The sequence below is a fragment of the Oncorhynchus masou genome, chromosome 2 (genome assembly GCF_036934945.1).
Source record: "Oncorhynchus masou masou isolate Uvic2021 chromosome 2, UVic_Omas_1.1, whole genome shotgun sequence".
Taxonomy (NCBI): Eukaryota; Metazoa; Chordata; class Actinopteri; order Salmoniformes; family Salmonidae; genus Oncorhynchus; species Oncorhynchus masou.
Window position 1 is genome coordinate 6150810 of NC_088213.1, and position 20685 is coordinate 6171494.

Consider the following 20685-nt stretch of genomic DNA (forward strand, 5'->3'; position numbering starts at 1 on the left):
GATATTTCTAGTGGTCAGTTGAATCTGAGCGGGCCCATGTGCATCACTATGTTCTCTGGGCCTAATATATATAATATACAGTTGTGTCCAACAGATGTGAGATTGACGAAAATATGAATCTTCAAAGTTTGCTGCTTCAGTGTCTTTAGATATTTTTGTCAGATGTTACTATGGAATACTGAAGTATAATTACAAGCATTTCATAAGTGTCAAAGGATTTTATTGACAATTACATGAAGTTGATGCAAAGAGTCAATATTTGCAGTGTTGACCCTTCTTTTCAAGACCTCTGCAATCCGCCCTGGCATGTTGTCAATTAACTTCTGGGCCACATCCTGACTGATGGCAGCCCACTCTTTTGCATAATCAATGTTTGGAGTTTGTCAGAATTTGTGGGTTTTTGTTTGTCCACCCGCCTCTTGAGGATTGACCACAAGTTCTCAATGGGATTAAGGTCTGGGAGTTTCTTGGCCATGGACCCAAAATATCGATGTTTCGTTCCCCGAATCACCTAGTTATCACTTTTGCCTTATGGCAAGGTGCGCCATCATGCTGGAAAAGGCATTGTTCATCACCAAACTGTTCCTGGATGGTTGGGAGAAGTTGCTCGGGATGTGTTGGTACCACTCTTTATTCATGGCTGTAAGGAGTGCCTCCTGGCGGCAGAGAAGTCAGGTGCAGTTTAATAATAAAAACCATCGGAAACAGAACAGTCAATAAATGGGTACAAAACCCATCGCACACCAGAATAACAATCACTTACAAAATAAACAATTCCGGATAAGGACGTGGGGGGAAAAAGAGGGTTAAATACACAACACGTAATGATGGAATTGAAACCAGGTGTGGGAAGACGAAACAAAAGGAAAATGAAAAGTGGATCGATGATGGCTAGAAGACGGGTGACGCCGACTGCCGAACGCCGCCCGAACAAGGAGAGGAACCAACTTCAGCGGAAGTCGTGACAATGGCTGTGTTCTTAGGCAAAATTGTGAGTGAGCCCACTTCCTTGGCTGAGAAGCAACCCCACACATGAATGATCTCAGGATGTTCTGACCAGCCTCTCCTGTCTTATTACTGCCATCTAGTGGACAGGACAATACACTGTTCTGACCAGCCTCTCCGGTCTCACTACTGCCATCTAGTGGACAGGACAATACACTGTTCTGACCAGCCTCTCCTGTCTTATTACTGCCATCTAGTGGACAGGACAATACACTGTTCTGACCAGCCTCTCCGGTCTCACTACTGCCATCTAGTGGAGGACAGGAACATACACTGTTTGCATAGAACAACACACAGGCAAAGAGACTGGCTTTCTATCCTCTGGGATATGGGCCCACAGACAACACTGAATGGTTTATATGTTGGAACAAATTATAAACTTTAATCAAGCTCGCTTATACACCAAGTGGACGGTCAGGAGAAAACAACAGTTGCTGTGACAGAAATATGACTTCCAGGACGTTTCTAAAAAAGACATCGTAACCTCTCGTCACATCTTCTCCATCAGCTCTCATCCACTCCATCACAGGTTGAGTAGGAAGTGGTCAACCTTCTCCATCAGCTCTCATCCGCTCCATCACAAGTTGAGTATGAAGCGGTCAACCTTCTCCATCAGCTCTCATCCGCTCCATCACAGGTTGAGTATGAAGTGGTCAACCTTCTCCATCAGCTCTCATCCGCTCCATCACAAGTTGAGTATGAAGCGGTCAACCTTCTCCATCAGCTCTCATCCGCTCCATCACAGGTTGAGTATGAAGTGGTCAACCTTCTCCATCAGCTCTCATCCGCTCCATCACAAGTTGAGTATGAAGCGGTCAACCTTCTCCAAGTAAGCTGGCTTCAGGTATCCCTGCAGTTCAGTCTTCTTCACCCACAGAAAAGGTTGTTTCTGACTGGCTGAACCAGAGGACAGGAAAGCTTTGAAAAAGAAGACCTTGGCTCCCACGCAGCGCTCTGTCCGGACCTCTTTGGGGAATGTGTACCTGTACACACCACAGGGGTGTTGCCAAGGAACGTAGCCTTGAAATCAGCCTCTGGAACGAAGAACAAACGTGGCGTTAGAACGGAGTTGGAGAACACAGAATATAGAGTCTTTACTGATGTACCAGTACAGTGTTCAGGTGAAGCTCTATCATGATACAGAACTAGTATAGTTAGATATAGAGCCCTGATCAAGAACATTGCATAGATCTCCTGCTCAAGCATGTGCCATGTAGATATTTCTGGAACCTTCCAGCGTCAGCACTAAAGAAGGTGTTGGAAACCTGATGGAAATGTCTGACAGAGGGAACACTGCATCCTCCCAAATTGGCCCCCTAATTCAGAGCACTACTTTTGACCAGGGCCTATAAAGTAGTGCAGTAGATAGGGCTCCAGTACCACCACACAGCTGACCTGGCAGGTTGCTGAGGCTTCTCTCTGCTGTCTGTCGGAGAGTCTCCCTGCCTCCCACTGGGCCTGAGGGAGCAGCCAGATGGTCTGTTTATCGACAGTCTGCTGGACCAGCAGGACCAGGCTGTCTCCTAGACACCTCTCCACTGAGCCCAGCGGTGTCCCACCTACACACAGAGTTACAGGTCAGTTTGACAGTCTGCTGGACCAGCAGGACCAGGCTGTCTCCTAGACACCTCTCCACTGAGCCCAGCGGTGTCCCACCTACACACAGAGTTACAGGTCAGTTTGACAGTCTGCTGGACCAGCAGGACCAGGCTGTCTCCTAGACACCTCTCCACTGAGCCCAGCGGTGTCCCACCTAAACACAGAGTTACAGGTCAGTTTGACAGTCTGCTGGACCAGCAGGACCAGGCTGTCTCCTAGACACCTCTCCACTGAGCCCAGCGGTGTCCCACCTACATGTGAAACACAGAGTTACAGGTCAGTTTGACAGTCTGCTGGACCAGCAGGACCAGGCTGTCTCCTAGACACCCTCTCCACTGAGCCCAGCGGTGTCCCACCTAAACACAGAGTTACAGGTCAGTTTGACAGTCTGCTGGACCAGCAGGACCAGGCTGTCTCCTAGACACCTCTCCACTGAGCCCAGCGGTGTCCCACCTACATGTGAAACACAGAGTTACAGGTCAGTTTGACAGTCTGCTGGACCAGCAGGACCAGGCTGTCTCCTAGACACCTCTCCACTGAGCCCAGCGGTGTCCCACCTAAACACAGAGTTACAGGTCAGTTTGACAGTCTGCTGGACCAGCAGGACCAGGCTGTCTCCTAGACACCTCTCCACTGAGCCCAGCGGTGTCCCACCTAAACACAGAGTTACAGGTCAGTTTGACAGTCTGCTGGACCAGCAGGACCAGGCTGTCTCCTAGACACCTCTCCACTGAGCCCAGCGGTGTCCCACCTAAACACAGAGTTACAGGTCAGTTTGACAGTCTGCTGGACCAGCAGGACCAGGCTGTCTCCTAGACACCTCTCCACTGAGCCCAGCGGTGTCCCACCCTAAACACAGAGTTACAGGTCAGTTTGACAGTCTGCTGGACCAGCAGGACCAGGCTGTCTCTAGACACCTCTCCACTGAGCCCAGCGGTGTCCCACCTACATGTGAAACACAGAGTTACAGGTCAGTTTGACAGTCTGCTGGACCAGCAGGACCAGACTGTCTCCTAGACACCTCTCCACTGAGCCCAGCGGTGTCCCACCTACACACAGAGTTACAGGTCAGTTTGACAGTCTGCTGGACCAGCAGGACCAGGCTGTCTCCTAGACACCTCTCCACTGAGCCCAGCGGTGTCCCACCTACACACAGAGTTACAGGTCAGTTTGACAGTCTGCTGGACCAGCAGGACCAGGCTGTCTCCTAGACACCCTCTCCACTGAGCCCAGCGGTGTCCCACCTAAACACAGAGTTACAGGTCAGTTTGACAGTCTGCTGGACCAGCAGGACCAGGCTGTCTCCTAGACACCTCTCCACTGAGCCCAGCGGTGTCCCACCTAAACACAGAGTTACAGGTCAGTTTGACAGTCTGCTGGACCAGCAGGACCAGGCTGTCTCCTAGACACCTCTCCACTGAGCCCAGCGGTGTCCCACCTAAACACAGAGTTACAGGTCAGTTTGACAGTCTGCTGGACCAGCAGGACCAGGCTGTCTCCTAGACACCTCTCCACTGAGCCCAGCGGTGTCCCACCTAAACACAGAGTTACAGGTCAGTTTGACAGTCTGCTGGACCAGCAGGACCAGGCTGTCTCCTAGACACCTCTCCACTGAGCCCAGCGGTGTCCCACCTAAACACAGAGTTACAGGTCAGTTTGACAGTCTGCTGGACCAGCAGGACCAGACTGTCTCCTAGACACCTCTCCACTGAGCCCAGCGGTGTCCCACCTAAACACAGAGTTACAGGTCAGTTTGACAGTCTGCTGGACCAGCAGGACCAGACTGTCTCCTAGACACCCTCTCCACTGAGCCCAGCGGTGTCCCACCTAAACACAGAGTTACGGGTCAGTTTGACAGTCTGCTGGACCAGCAGGACCAGGCTGTCTCCTAGACACCTCTCCACTGAGCCCAGCGGTGTCCCACCTACACACAGAGTTACAGGTCAGTTTGACAGTCTGCTGGACCAGCAGGACCAGGCTGTCTCCTAGACACCTCTCCACTGAGCCCAGCGGTGTCCCACCTAAACACAGAGTTACAGGTCAGTTTGACAGTCTGCTGGACCAGCAGGACCAGGCTGTCTCCCTAGACACCTCCACTGAGCCCAGCGGTGTCCCACCTACACACAGAGTTACAGGTCAGTTTGACAGTCTGCTGGACCAGCAGGACCAGGCTGTCTCCCTAGACACCTCTCCACTGAGCCCAGCGGTGTCCCACCTAAACACAGAGTTACAGGTCAGTTTGACAGTCTGCTGGACCAGCAGGACCAGGCTGTCTCCTAGACACCTCTCCACTGAGCCCAGCGGTGTCCCACCTACACACAGAGTTACAGGTCAGTTTGACAGTCTGCTGGACCAGCAGGACCAGGCTGTCTCCTAGACACCTCTCCACTGAGCCCAGCGGTGTCCCACCTACATGTGAAACACAGAGTTACAGGTCAGTTTGACAGTCTGCTGGACCAGCAGGACCAGACTGTCTCCTAGACACCTCTCCACTGAGCCCAGCGGTGTCCCACCTAAACACAGAGTTACAGGTCAGTTTGACAGTCTGCTGGACCAGCAGGACCAGGCTGTCTCCTAGACACCTCTCCACTGAGCCCAGCGGTGTCCCACCTAAACACAGAGTTACGGGTCAGTTTGACAGTCTGCTGGACCAGCAGGACCAGGCTGTCTCCTAGACACCTCTCCACTGAGCCCAGCGGTGTCCCACCCTACATCTGAAACACAGAGTTACAGGTCAGTTTGACAGTCTGCTGGACCAGCAGGACCAGGCTGTCTCCTAGACACCTCTCCACTGAGCCCAGCGGTGTCCCACCTACATGTGAAACACAGAGTTACAGGTCAGTTTGACAGTCTGCTGGACCAGCAGGACCAGGCTGTCTCCTAGACACCTCTCCACTGAGCCCAGCGGTGTCCCACCTAAACACAGAGTTACAGGTCAGTTTGACAGTCTGCTGGACCAGCAGGACCAGGCTGGAGACACCCTCTCCACTGAGCCCAGCGGTGTCCCACCTAAACACAGAGTTACAGGTCAGTTTGACAGTCTGCTGGACCAGCAGGACCAGGCTGTCTCCTAGACACCTCTCCACTGAGCCCAGCGGTGTCCCACCTAAACACAGAGTTACAGGTCAGTTTGACAGTCTGCTGGACCAGCAGGACCAGGCTGTCTCCCTAGACACCTCTCCACTGAGCCCAGCGGTGTCCCACCTACATGTGAAACACAGAGTTACAGGTCAGTTTGACAGTCTGCTGGACCAACAGCACCAGGCTGTCTCCTAGACACCTCTCCACTGAGCCCAGCGGTGTCCCACCTACATCTGAAACACAGAGTTACAGGTCAGTTTGACTGTCAACACAGCGGAACAGGTCACTGTTAGTCTCCACCACCTGTTAGCATTTCACTGTTAGTCCCCACCTGTTGGTCATGAAGCATTTCAATGTTAGTCTCCACCTGTTGGTCATGAAGCATTTCACTGTTAGTCTCCACCTGTTGGTCATGAAGCATTTCACTGTTAGTCTCCACCTGTTGGTCATGAAGCATTTCACTGTTAGTCTCCACCTGTTGGTCATGAAGCATTTCACTGTTAGTCCCCACCTGTTGGTCACGAAGCATTTCACTGTTAGTCTCCACCTGTTGGTCATGAAGCATTTCAATGTTAGTCTCCACCTGTTGGTCATGAAGCATTTCACTGTTAGTCCCCACCTGTTGGTCATGAAGCATTTCACTGTTAGTCTCCACCTGTTGGTCATGAAGCATTTCACTGTTAGTCTCCACCTGTTGGTCATGAAGCATTTCACTGTCAGTCTCCACCTGTTGGTCATGAAGCATTTTGGTCTCCACCTGTTGGTCATGAAGCATTTCACTGTTAGTCCCCACCTGTTGGGTCACCTGTTGGTCATGACTGTCAGTCTCCACCTGTTGGTCATGAAGCATTTCACTGTTAGTCTCCACCTGTTGGTCATGAAGCATTTCACTGTTAGTCTCCACCTGTTGGTCATGAAGCATTTCACTGTTAGTCTCCACCTGTTGGTCATGAAGCATTTCACTGTTAGTCTCCACCTGTTGGTCATGAAGCATTTCACTGTTAGTCTCCACCTGTTGGTCATGAAGCATTTCACTGTCAGTCTCCACCTGTTGGTCATGAAGCATTTCACTGTTAGTCTCCACCTGTTGGTCATGAAGCATTTCACTGTTAGTCCCCACCTGTTGGTCATGAAGCATTTCACTGTTAGTCCCCACCTGTTGGTCATGAAGCATTTCACTGTTAGTCCCCACCTGTTGGTCATGAAGCACGTGTCCAATAACATGTGATTTATTCTTTGATTTGTTCCTAATGTTTTGTCGAGTCAGTGCATAGGGAATAGGGTGCCATTCAGGACAACCTCTCTGACTCCTACCTCTGTCTCTGAGAGCAGGTTGGAAGTGTTTGAGCTTCTGTTCCCAGGTGTCCTCCTGGTCCTGAGCGGTGATGGTCTCCTGGCCACCGTAGTCTGCCTCCTCCTCATCTGAATCATAGTTGTCTGCCTGTTTACGAGTCATACGTTCTGAGTCCTCTAGGAGCCTCTGTTCATGATCCGACAGCAAGCTTCTCTCCAGCTCCATCTGGGATTAGGATATCACAGAGACGTCATCCTCTCATTCATTCCAAGGACGTCATCCTCTCATTCATTCCTAGGACGTCATCCTCTCATTCATTCCTAGGACGTCATCCTCTCATTCCTAGGACGTCAACCTCTCATTCATTCCAAGGACGTCATCCTCTCATTCATTCCTAGGACGTCAACCTCTCATTCATTCCTAGGACGTCAACCTCTCATTCATTCCTAGGGCGTCAACCTCTCATTCATTCCTAGGACGTCAACCTCTCATTCATTCCTAGGACGTCAACCTCTCATTCATTCCTAGGACGTCAACCCTCATTCATTCCTAGGACGTCAACCTCTCATTCATTCCTAGGACGTCAACCTCTCATTCATTCCTAGGGCGTCAACCTCTCATTCATTCCTAGGACGTCAACCTCTCATTCCTAGGACGTCAACCTCTCATTCCTAGGACGTCAACCTCTCATTCCTAGGACGTCAACCTCTCATTCCTAGGACGTCAACCTCTCATTCCTAGGACGTCAACCTCTCATTCCTAGGACGTCAACCTCTCATTCCTAGGACGTCAACCTCTCATTCCTAGGACGTCAACCTCTCATTCCTAGGACGTCAACCTCTCATTCCTAGGACGTCAACCTCTCATTCCTAGGACGTCAACCTCTCATTCCTAGGACGTCAACCTCTCATTCCTAGGACGTCAACCTCTCATTCCTAGGACTAGTAATACATCTTCTGAGGAAAGGAGGCCTCATTTGGAGACAAGGACTTCATAATATCAGGAGGAGGCCTATTGGAGGACTTCAACCTTTATAATATCAGGAGGAGGCCTATTGGAGACAAGGACTTTATAATATCAGAGAGGAGGCCTATTGGAGACAAGGACTTTATAATATCAGAGAGGAGGCCTATTGGAGACAAGGACTTTATAATATCAGAGCCTAGGAGACCTTTATAATATGGAGACAAGGACTTTATAATATCAGAGAGGAGGCCTATTGGAGACAAGGACTTTATAATATCAGAGAGGAGGCCTATTGGAGACAAGGACTTTATAATATCAGAGAGGAGGCCTATTGGAGACAAGGACTTTATAATATCAGAGAGGAGGCCTATTGGAGACAAGGACTTTATAATATCAGAGGAGGCCTATTGGAGACAAGGACTTTATAATATCAGAGGAGGAGGCCTATTGGAGACAAGGACTTTATAATATCAGAGAGGAGGCCTATTGGAGACAAGGACTTATAATATCAGAGAGGAGGCCTATTGGAGACAAGGACTTTATAATATCAGAGGAGGATGTGGAGACAAGGACTTTATAATATCAGAGAGAGGCCTATTGGAGACAAGGACTTTATAATATCAGAGAGGAGGCCTATTGGAGACAAGGACTTTATAATATCAGAGACAAGGAGGCCTATTGGAGACAAGGACTTTATAATATCAGAGAGGAGGCCTATTGGAGACAAGGACTTTATAATATCAGAGAGGAGGCCTATTGGAGACAAGGACTTTATAATATCAGAGGAGGCCTATTGGAGACAAGGACTTTATAATATCAGAGGAGACTATTGGAGAAGGACTTTATAATATCAGAGAGGAGGCCTATTGGAGACAAGGACTTTATAATATCAGAGAGGAGGCCTATTGGAGACAAGGACTTTATAATATCAGAGAGGAGGCCTATTGGGACAAGACAAGGACTTTATAATATCAGAGAGGAGGCCTATTGGAGACAAGGACTTTATAATATCAGAGAGGAGGCCTATTGGAGACAAGGACTTTATAATATCAGAGAGAGGCCTATTGGAGACAAGGACTTTATAATATGGAGGACCTAATATGGAGACAAGGACTTTATAATATCAGAGAGGAGGCCTATTGGAGACAAGGACTTTATAATATCAGAGAGGAGGCCTATTGGAGACAAGGACTTTATAATATCAGAGGAGGCCTATTGGAGACAAGGACAAGCATGTAATACGTAGATATAAAAGAGCCCAGAGTGAATTACACCAGGATATTCAGGTCTACATGCTGTTAAGGGCTTAGAAAAAAAACAATTTAAACTGGAAAAATGTATTACCTTTAAAAATGTGGCATGAACACAACCAGTCATGATATTGTCATCTGATTGTCAAACAAATCAGTTCAAGAAGTGAACGACCTGTTCATCCTCCAAAATCATTTCCAGCTTCCAAACTGCATGTATACTGGTGTGAATTGGTAAATGGAAATAGTCTACCCTCCGCCACGGTACTGCTAGTTGTCTAGTGATGTTGGTGTCTATCTGTAGGCTAGTGATGTTGGTGTCTATCTGTAGGCTAGTGATGTTGGTGTCTAGCTGTAGGCTAGTGATGTTGGTGTCTAGCTGTAGGCTAGTGATGTTGGTGTCTATCTGTAGGCTAGTGATGTTGGTGTCTATCTGTAGGCTAGTGATGTTGGTGTCTATCTGTAGGCTAGTGATGTTGGTGTCTATCTGTAGGCTAGTGATGTTGGTGTCTATCTGTAGGCTAGTGATGTTGGTGTCTATCTGTAGGCTAGTGATGTTGGTGTCTATCTGTAGGCTAGTGATGTTGGTGTCTATCTGTAGGCTAGTGATGTTGGTGTCTATCTGTAGGCTAGTGATGTTTGTGTCTATCTGTAGGCTAGTGACGGTGGTGTCTAGTTGTCTAGTGACGTTGGTGTCTTGCTGCTGTAGGCTAGTGATGTTGGTGTCTTGCTGTAGGCTAGTGACGTTGGTGTCTAGTTGTCTAGTGACGTTGGTGTCTAGTTGTCTAGTGACGTTGGTGTCTTGCTGTAGGCTAGTGATGTTGGTGTCTATCTGTAGGCTAGTGATGTTGGTGTCTATCTGTAGGCTAGTGATGTTGGTGTCTATCTGTAGGCTAGTTGTCTAGTGATGTTGGTGTCTCGCTGTAGGCTAGTTGTCTAGTGATGTTGGTGTCTAGCTGTAGGCTAGTTGTCTAGTGATGTTGGTGTCTCGCATTAGGCTAGTTGTCTAGTGATGTTGGTGTCTAGCTGTAGGCTAGTTGTCTAGTGATGTTGGTGTCTAGCTGTAGGCTAGTTGTCTAGTGATGTTGGTGTCTAGCTGTAGGCTAGTTGTCTAGTGATGTTGGTGTCGCTGTAGGCTAGTGATGTTGGTGTCTGTAGGCTAGTTGTCTAGTGATGTTGGTGTCTAGCTGTAGGCTAGTTGTCTAGTGATGTTGGTGTCTCGCTGTAGGCTAGTTGTCTAGTGATGTTGGTGTCTAAATCATATTTACCATTGCATTTTAAACAAAGAATGGTTAAATTAGCATTATTTAGGGCAACACCATAGTTTGTTGCATATTGGGGAGCTAACTCTTCATTCAGAGGAGTTGACCCCCCCAGCTCATCCGTATTCCGAACCTTGTAGCAGAGCAGGGGAGAGCAACAGGGCGCAGGGATTTATTCTATAGCCTTACACTACTGATTTAACTCAATGAAGTCTTGGAAGTTGATTGGTTGAATATGTGTTAGTGCAAGGCTTGAAGCAAAGACCTGCATTGGCCTGCACATCCACTGCAGGACCACGGTCAGCAAACCATCTCTGAGTATTCACTAGTGACTACAGCCATTTGACAAATGAATGGAAACACATTTACCTGATGCATGAGCTCAGCGAATTGGTCTTCGATCGGGTTCCGCTCCTGTGATATGACAGGCAGCCTCTGGAGACACACCGCCCCGTACAGCTTCCATGGCGACGCGACGCCTTCCGTTTTACTTCTGGTCTGAGTTGCAGCTCGACAAGCGGAACTGAGAGAAATTTGACGAACTCCTGTATGTTTTAGGCCTGTCCGTCTGACATTTGTAATAAATTGCCATAAAGGGCGATTCGCCATTCTCGTGCAGGGCGCTGCCATCTTGATTCTCCAGTTTCCACCCACAATCCTCTGCGAAGAAGGAGAGATTATGCTAAGGAAAAAGGGGTAGAGGAAATTCAGATAAATGTAGTTTGAAATATAACATATTTAACATTAAGATCATTCATTGAAACATATATTTTTTAATTGATCTTAGATACATTTAGTGTAGAAATAAAAACGTTTATGCATAAGATTTTAGAACTAAATATTTTCTTATAATTTGTGTCGCTCCCCCACATTATTAATAATGTACTATTCCAGGAAACGCGTCATACTAAATGGCTAATTTTGACTGTGCTTTGTATTGAAAACCTCCTCAATGTCACACATGTTGTTGTGTAACGCAAGCTAACTTGTTGGTTTCTAGTAGCTAAATTATATTAGCTAATCATGCATAAATTAAATTGTATATTATCTAATTCTGTCAGGAGTGCCTGCCAACAGGTTGCTGGTTCCTTCAATGCAGGAGGCTCAATGTAAGTATCTCGTTTTTTATACGAATTCCCATGCATGCAATTGACAGCTTGTTAACGTTATTTTATGATGCTAGTTTGAGACATGGTAGTGTGGGTTTTAAACTCGACAAAGACCTTTACCGATTGAATTATATTGCCAGCTTGCTGAACTTCATTCAACCGATCAGCTACCTTAGTTATATATCTATACTAAACAAAATTATAAACGCAACATGCAACAATTTCAGTTCGTGTGTGTGTAACAATTTCAGAGTAACAGTTCATATAAGGAGTATCGTCAATTGAAATTAATTATTCCCTAATCTATGTATTTCACATGACTGGGTGGGGCTATTATATTTATTTTTTAATAAACTTTTATTTAACTAGGCAAGTCAGAAATTCTTATTTACAATGATGGCCTACACTGGCCAAACCCGGACACCGCTGGGCCATTTGTGCGTCGCCCTATGGGACTCCCAATCATGGCTGGTTGTGCAGTGCAATCGCCCTCCTGTGATGGCGATTTCACTGCACACTGTCCTGTCCCATCTGGACAAGAGGAATATCCATGTAAGAATGCTGTTCATTGACTACAGCTCAGCATTCAACACCATATTACCCTCCAAGCTCATCTTTAAGCTTGAGACCCTGCGTCTCAACCCCACCCTGTGCAACTGGGTCCTGGACTTCCTGAGGGGTCACCCCAGATGGTGAATGTAGGAAACCACACCTCCACTTCGCTGATCCTCAACACCCTGGGGCCCCACAAGGGTTCGTGCCCCTCCTGTACTCCCTGTTAACCCATGACTGCATGGCCAACCACACCTCCAACTCAAAAGCTTCTTGATATGCCACACCTGTCAGGTGGATGGATTATCTTGGCATAGAAGAAATGTTCACTAACAGGGACGTAAAAACACATTTGTGTAAATAATTTGAGAGAAATAAGCTTTTTCTGGGATTGTTTATTTCAGCTCATGAAACCAACACCTTCACATGTGGTGTTTCTATTCCTGTTCACTAGATGATCTGGGCAGTTACTGGACTGTCTCAACATGAACCGGTTGATTCATCAACACATGTTAGCCAGTTGTGGAACCAGCAGTCTGCAGAGAGCAGTGTGCTGATTGGTTTATTCTCTGTTATAGTTGTGGAACCAGCGGTCTGCAGTGTGCTGATTGGTTTATTCTCTGTTATAGTTGTGGAACCAGCGGTCTGCAGAGAGCAGTGTGCTCCAGTGCTGTCAGGTTGCAAGAGGATGCCAGTGTCTCAGCCACACCTGGGAAAATATCCAAAGACTTCAGGTAACACCAGCTCTGACTAGGTGGCATTCTGCCTACAGCTCTCTGCCCTTCTGCCTACAGCTCTCTGCCCTTCTGCCTACAGCTCTCTGCCCTTCTGCCTACAGCTCTCTGCCCTTCTGCCTACAGCTCTCTGCCCTTCTGCCTACAGCTCTCTGCCCTTCTGCCTACAGCTCTCTGCCCTTCTGCCTACAGCTCTCTGCCGTTCTACAGCCAATCGCTTCTGCTCACAACTGGCTCATGTGAACTACAATCCCAACTCTGTGTCATCAGCGAGAAACAATCCTTCAAATAAAACAATAGTCCATTTTGCCCAGATCCATCCAGCGAAACTGTAATTCAGCTCCACTTCCTGAGTTTCGCTGACACACAGGTGTACGGAGCATGCTAGATAGCTAATTAACACAGGTAAACTAGCAATGAACCATGGAGATATGGCCGCGTGGGAACACTAACCCTATAAAGATGTGTTGTAATTGAACCTTTTAGTAAAATAATATATATATTTCTCTCTGATTTGAAAGATGAGGTCCATATGCTTCCAACCTCTGCATTCTGATGTTAATGTTCAGACAGCGTTGTACAGAAGACACCTTTACCCAATGACTTACTGGGTATCTGGGGTACTTTAACAGGATCCCTGTATATCAGTACCCATATGCCTCCAACCTAGCGATGTTAATGTTCAGACAGCGTTGTACAGAAGACACCTTTACCCAATGACTTACTGGGTACTTTAACAGGATCCCTGTATATCAGTATCCAGGTCAAATAGAGGAGAGGTGTTTCTTTAGGTTTTAATAGGATCCCTGTATATCAGTACCCAGGTCAAATAGAGGAGAGGTGTTTCTTTAGGTTTTAATAGGATCCCTGTATATCAGTACCCCACAATACCCAGGTCAAATAGAGGAGAGGTGTTTCTTTGGTTTTAATAGGATCCCTGTATATCAGTACCCAGGTCAGCCATATAGCGGTGTTTCTTTAGGTTTTAAAGATCCCTGTATATCAGTACCCACACAATATCAGGTCAAATAGAGGAGAGGTGTTTCTTTAGGTTTTAATAGGATCCCTGTATATCAGTGACACACACTTTAGGTTTTATAGGATCCAGGTCAATACAGGAGAGGTGGGTTTCTTTAGGTTTTAATAGGATCCCTGTATATCAGTACCCACACAATAGGTCCAGGTCAAATAGAGAGTTTAATAGGATCCCTGTATATCAGTACCCACACAATATCCAGAGGTGTTTCTTTAGGTGTTTCAATTTAGGTTTTAATAGGATCCCTGTATATCAGTACCCACACAATACCCAGGTCAAATAGAGGAGAGGTGTTTCTTTAGGTTTTAATAGGATCCCTGTATATCAGTACACACAATATCCAGGTCAAATAGAGGAGAGGTGTTGTTGTGTCGTGAGGTGTTGCTTTGGGTTTTTTTTTTAAACCCGGTTTGCTGTTCACTTGAGCAATCTCAGATGGGAGCTCAATGCAATCATGCCTCTAAGTAATACTGTACACTTTCTGGAAGTTGTTCTGGATTTGGGGACTGTGAAAAGACCCCTGGTGGCATGTCTGGTGGGATAAGTGTGTGTGTCAGAGATTTGTGTTAGTTGACTATGCAAACAATTTGGAATTTAACGACTGTTTCTTATAATGTTGCAATCAGTCTCTTCTACTTCCAGCCCAGAGAGACTGTATTGATCTCAGCCCTCTGATGGCAAGACGTGCCGCTCTGTTCTGGGCCAGCTGCAGCTTCACTAGGTCCTTCTTTGTAGCACCTGACCATATGACTGGACAATAATCACGATAAGATCCTAGAGCCTGCAGGACTTGCTTTGTGGAGTGTGGTGTCAAAAAATCTGACAGACCTCTCCCCATCTTTACAACCATTGAATCTATATGTTTTGACCATAACAGTTTACAATCTAAGGACACAACAAGTAATTTAGTGTAACCAACTGTATGTGTTTACCAGTTGAGGTATAGTTATCGATCTGGACGCAGAGTTTTTAATTTAATGAGTCCGAAGCAAAGGATATACTGTTTTGTCAAGACGATGCCCAACTCCCTGTCATCAGCGTGACAGGAAAAGGGGAGGAGGGCGGGGGGCATTCTAAGAATTCGTAGACGAGTAGGTAAACCACGACTCCCCTCCGTATTATTGTCCAACGTGCTCATTGGAAAACAAACTGGGCCATCTACGATTTAAGACTCTCCTACCAACGGGACATTAAAACTAGTAATATCTTCTGTTTCACCGAGACGTGTCTACAACAGTCTTTGCTCAATATTGTCACGTTTCCAACAGTTTGCCCATGTTTCTTTCTCCTCTCTAAGTCACCTCCCCCCGATGCCTGGCCAGGACAGTGTGCTGAGATGGGCTGGGAAGAAGTACGAGGAGTTACCAATAGCACATATCAAAGCCACATATAACAAGTAAGCTGAGAGACAGTGATGTGAATAACTGGTATATTAATGTCTCCCTCCAGTACACATGTCCAGGTGATGTGTACTGGAGGGAGACATTAATATACATGTCCAGGAGATTATATATTAATGTCTCTCTCCAGTACACATGTCCAGGTGATATATATTAATGTCTCCCTCCAGTACACATGTCCAGGTGATTATATATTAATGATATATATTATTAATGTCTCCCTCCAGTACACATGTCCAGGTGACAGACTGTGAGGGCCAGTTCATGGTCAGAACATCGTGTGGAACCGAGGGGTTCAAGAACGTCAAGAAGTCCACCCCCATCGCTGCTCAGACAGCAGGCATCTCAGCTGCAGCGGTAAGATGAGACCACATGGAAAATATAGATACTGTAGACGTATAGTTAATAGTTGTAGTCTGGCTGCTACAGACAAGAACACTGAGACATCTGTTCTCCACTAGATGGCACTAGAGCCTACAACAAACTGGCAAAAAGATGAATTTGTGTTTCCTGATGAATGGTCCTGTATTCTTCTTCTCCTGGGCAGAAGGCCACAGCAGTGGGTGTGACGTTTGTCCGCGTGTTGGTGAAAGGTCTGGGTCCTGGACGCTTGGTGAGAATTCATACCGTAGAGATAGTGTTCACATGATGCATCTCCCCCACTCTGAAGTTATCCCAGCAGTTTGCCAGCAGCAGACCACCCTGCATCCCACTGTTGGCTTTAACCAGCAGCAGACCACCCTGCTGTATCCCACTTTGGCTTTAACCAGCAGCAGACCACCCTGTATCCCACTGTGTTAACCAGCAGCAGATCACCCTGTATCCCACTGTTGGCTTTAACCAGCAGCAGACCACCCTGTATCCCTGCTGGCTTTAACCAGCAGCAGACCACCCTGTATCCCACTGGCTTTAACCAGCAGCAGACCACCCTGTATCCCACTGTGTTAACCAGCAGCAGACCACCCTGTATCCCACTGTGTTAACCAGCAGCAGACCACCCTGTATCCCACTGCTGGCTTTAACCAGCAGCAGACCACCCTGTATCCCACTGTTGGCGTTAACCAGCAGCAGACCACCCTGTATCCCACTGTGTTAACCAGCAGCAGACCACCCTGTATCCCACTGCTGGCTTTAACCAGCAGCAGACCACCCTGTATCCCACTGTGTTAACCAGCAGCAGACCACCCTGTATCCCACTGCTGGCTTTAACCAGCTGCAGACCACCCTGTATCCCACTGCTGGCTTTAACCAGCAGCAGACCACCCTGTATCCCACTGCTGGCTTTAACCAGCAGCAGACCACCCTGTATCCCACTGTTGGCTTTAACCAGCAGCAGACCACCCTGTATCCCACTGTGTTAACCAGCAGCAGACCACCCTGTATCCCACTGTTGGCTTTAACCAGCAGCAGACCACCCTGTATCCCACTGTTGGCTTTAACCAGCAGCAGACCACCCTGCACCCCACTGGCTTTAACCAGCAGCAGACCACCCTGTATCCCACTGTTGGCTTTAACCAGCAGCAGACCACCCTGTATCCCACTGTGTTAACCAGCAGCAGACCACCCTGTATCCCACTGTTGGCTTTAACCAGCAGCAGATCACCCTGTATCCCACTGTTGGCTTTAACCAGCAGCAGACCACCCTGCACCCCACTGCTGGCTTTAACCAGCAGCAGACCACCCTGTATCCCACTGTTGGCTTTAACCAGCAGCAGACCATCCCCCTGTATCCCACTGCGTTAACCAGCAGCAGACCACCCTGTATCCCACTGTTGGCTTTAATCCCAGCAGCAGACCACCCTGTATCCCACTGTGTTAACCAGCAGCAGACCACCCTGTATCCCACTGCTGGCTTTAACCAGCAGCAGACCACCCTGTATCCCACTGCTGGCTTTAACCAGCAGCAGACCACCCTGTATCCCACTGTTGGCTTTAACCAGCAGCAGACCACCCTGTATCCCACTGCTGGCTTTAACCAGCAGCAGACCACCCTGTATCCCACTGTGTTAACCAGCTGCAGACCACCCTGTATCCACTGCGTTAACCAGCAGCAGACCACCCTGTATCCCACTGCTGGCTTTAACCAGCTGCAGACCACCCTGTATCCCACTGCTGGCTTTAACCAGCAGCAGACCACCCTGTATCCCACTGCTGGCTTTAACCAGCAGCAGACCACCCTGTATCCCACTGTTGGCTTTAACCAGCAGCAGACCACCCTGTATCCCACTGTGTTAACCAGCTGCAGACCACCCTGTATCCCACTGCTGGCTTTAACCAGCAGCAGACCACCCTGTATCCCACTGTGCTTTAACCAGCTGCAGACCACCCTGTATCCCACTGCTGGCTTTAACCAGCTGCAGACCACCCTGTATCCCACTGCTGGCTTTAACCAGCAGCAGACCACCCTGTATCCCACTGCTGGCTTTAACCAGCAGCAGACCACCCTGTATCCCACTGCTGGCTTTAACCAGCAGCAGACCACCCTGTATCCCACTGCTGGCTTTAACCAGCTGCAGACCACCCTGTATCCACTGTTGGCTTTAACCAGCAGCAGACCACCCTGCATAACCAGCAGCCCACTGCTGGCTTTAACCAGCAGCAGACCACCCTGCATCCCACTGTTGGCTTTAACCAGCAGCAGACCACCCTGTATCCCACTGTGTTAACCAGCAGCAGACCACCCTGTATCCCACTGCTGGCTTTAACCAGCTGCAGACCACCCTGTATATCCCACCCTGTGCTGGCTTTAACCAGCAGCAGACCACCCTGTATCCCACTGCTGGCTTTAACCAGCAGCAGACCACCCTGTATCCCACCCTGTTGGCTTTAACCAGCAGCAGACCACCCTGTATCCCACTGTGTTAACCAGCAGCAGACCACCCTGTATCCCACTGTTGGCTTTAACCAGCAGCAGATCACCCTGTATCCCACTGTTGGCTTTAACCAGCAGCAGACCACCCTGCACCCCACTGGCTTTAACCAGCAGCAGACCACCCTGTATCCCACTGTTGGCTTTAACCAGCAGCAGACCACCCTGTATCCCACTGTGTTAACCAGCAGCAGACCACCCTGTATCCCACTGTTGGCTTTAACCAGCAGCAGATCACCCTGTATCCCACTGTTGGCTTTAACCAGCAGCAGACCACCCTGCATCCCACTGGCTTTAACCAGCAGCAGACCACCCTGTATCCCACTGCTGGCTTTAACCAGCTGCAGACCACCCTGTATCCCACTGCTGGCTTTAACCAGCAGCAGACCACTCCTGTATCCCACTGCTGGCTTTAACCAGCAGCAGACCACCCTGTATCCCACTGTTGGCTTTAACCAGCAGCAGACCACCCTGTATCCTGCTGGTTAACCAGCTGCAGACCACCCTGTATCCCACTGTTGGCTTTAACCAGCAGCAGACCACCCTGCACCCCCACTGCTGGCTTTAACCAGCAGCAGACCACCCTGCATCCCACTGTTGGCTTTAACCAGCAGCAGAGCCACCCTGTATCCCACTGCGTTAACCAGCAGCAGACCACCCTGTATATCCCACTGTTGGCTTTAACCAGCAGCAGACCACCCTGTATCCCACTGTGTTAACCAGCAGCAGACCACCCTGTATCCCACTGTTGGCTTTAACCAGCAGCAGACCACCCTGTATCCCACTGCTGGCTTTAACCAGCAGACCAGACCACTGCTGGCTTTAACCAGCAGCATCCCACTGTTAACTGGCTTTAACCAGCAGCAGACCACCCTGTATCCCACTGCTGGCTTTAACCAGCAGCAGACCACCCTGTATCCCACTGTGTTAACCAGCTGCAGACCACCCTGTATCCCACTGTGTTAACCAGCTGCAGACCACCCTGTATCCCACTGCTGGCTTTAACCAGCAGCAGACCACAGACCTGTATCCCACTGTGCTTTAACCAGCAGCAGACCACCCTGTATCCCACTGCTGGCTTTAACCAGCCACAGACCACCCTGTACTTTTTCCTCTGGTCTAAAACAATTTCCCAATACCCCAGGGCAGTGATTGGTGACATTTCCCTGTGTCGGGTGTCATCTTGGGACGTTAAATCGGGTGTCCTAAAGATCCCATGGTACTTATTGTAAGAGTAGGGTGTTAACCCTGGTGTTCTGGCTAAATTCCTAATCTGACCCGATTACCATCATGGTGACCTAATCATCCCCAGTTTACAATTGGCTCATTCATCTCTCCCCTGTAACTATTCCCCATGTCATTGATTTAAATTAGAATGTGTTCTCAGTCAATTTGCCTGGTTCATTAAACATCTGGTTTTGAATCTGTCAGAATCTTGTAGAGATGAGGAAAAGATGTTTGACTCGGTTCTGATGCATTTCTCTGTGTGCAGTCTGCCATCAAGGGTCTGACCATGGGAGGATTGGAGGTTGTGTCCATCACAGACAACACCCCCGTACCACACAATGGTTGTCGCCCTCGCAAGGCTCGACGAATATGAACAGGACCGTACCATCACGGACTGCAGGGGTCCAGCAAACTGTCTTGTAACATGCTTAATGTTTTTGTTGTATGAAGACTAATTTTTACTGGTATTTAAGCATTTTGGAAAATACTACACAGATTCATCCCTGGACTGAAAAACAAGTTCAATGTAGAATCTGCAGTCCAGGACTTAATCTGTGTCTGGGGGACTGGCCCTGAGTGCATGTACCAGCACATCTAGTAACAGATAGAAAATGATTCATCGATGTTTATTAAATCCATATACAACCAAACCCCTGTACAACATGTGTTATAAATACAAGGCTTCCAGCAGGAGAGAACCTGGTCAGACCAGTCCACCGGGAGAGAACCTGGTCAGACCAGTCCACCGGGAGAGAACCTGGTCAGACCAGTCCACCGGGAGAGAACCTGGTCAGACCAGTCCACGGGGAGAACCTGGTCAGACCAGTCCACCGGGGAGAGAACCTGGTCAGACCAGTCCACCGGAGAGAACCTGGTCAGATCAGTCCACCGGGAGAGAACCTGGTCAGACCAGTCCACCGGGAGAGAACCTGGTCAGACCAGTACTTATATTGAGAAACCAGGTCAATCCAGACTCCCAGGTACTGATATTGAGAAACCAGCTCAGTGTGGGCTCAATCCAGACTCCCAGGTACTTATATTGAGAAACCAGCTCAATGTAGGCTCAATCCAGACTCCCAGGTACTTATATTGAGAAACAAGCTCAATGTGGACTCACACTTGTCATTAATCCAGGTACTCATATTGAGAAACCAGCTCAGTGTGGGCTCAATCCAGACTCCCAGGTAATTATATTGATAAACAAGCTCAGTGTGGGCTCAATCCAGACTCCCAGGTACTGATATTGAGAAACAAGCTCAATGTGGACTCACACTTGTCATCAATCCAGACTCCCAGGTACT

General features: G+C 48.3%; 1 protein-coding gene and 1 pseudogene across 2 annotated transcripts; one reads left to right on the forward strand and one right to left on the reverse strand.

Annotated features, from left to right (window-relative positions):
* Window positions 1-1359: 1359 nt before the first annotated feature.
* Window positions 1360-11110, reverse strand: LOC135554618 (large ribosomal subunit protein mL46-like; annotated as a pseudogene).
* A 256-nt stretch (window positions 11111-11366) lies between these two features.
* LOC135553366 (small ribosomal subunit protein uS11m-like) lies at window positions 11367-20034 on the forward strand. Of its 2 annotated transcripts, none has more exons than XM_064985518.1 (6): window positions 11367-11566; window positions 12748-12852; window positions 15186-15284; window positions 15516-15645; window positions 15839-15901; window positions 19650-20034. In XM_064985518.1, the coding sequence occupies exons 1-6, from the start codon at window positions 11481-11483 to the stop codon at window positions 19755-19757; spliced, it is 591 nt and encodes a 196-aa protein (XP_064841590.1). In that variant the 5' UTR covers window positions 11367-11480; the 3' UTR covers window positions 19758-20034. The 2 variants fall into 2 exon arrangements, with proteins under 2 accessions (XP_064841590.1, XP_064841584.1); XM_064985512.1 differs by having other exon boundaries at window positions 11368-11566; window positions 15836-15901.
* The last annotated feature ends 651 nt before the right edge of the window (window positions 20035-20685 follow it).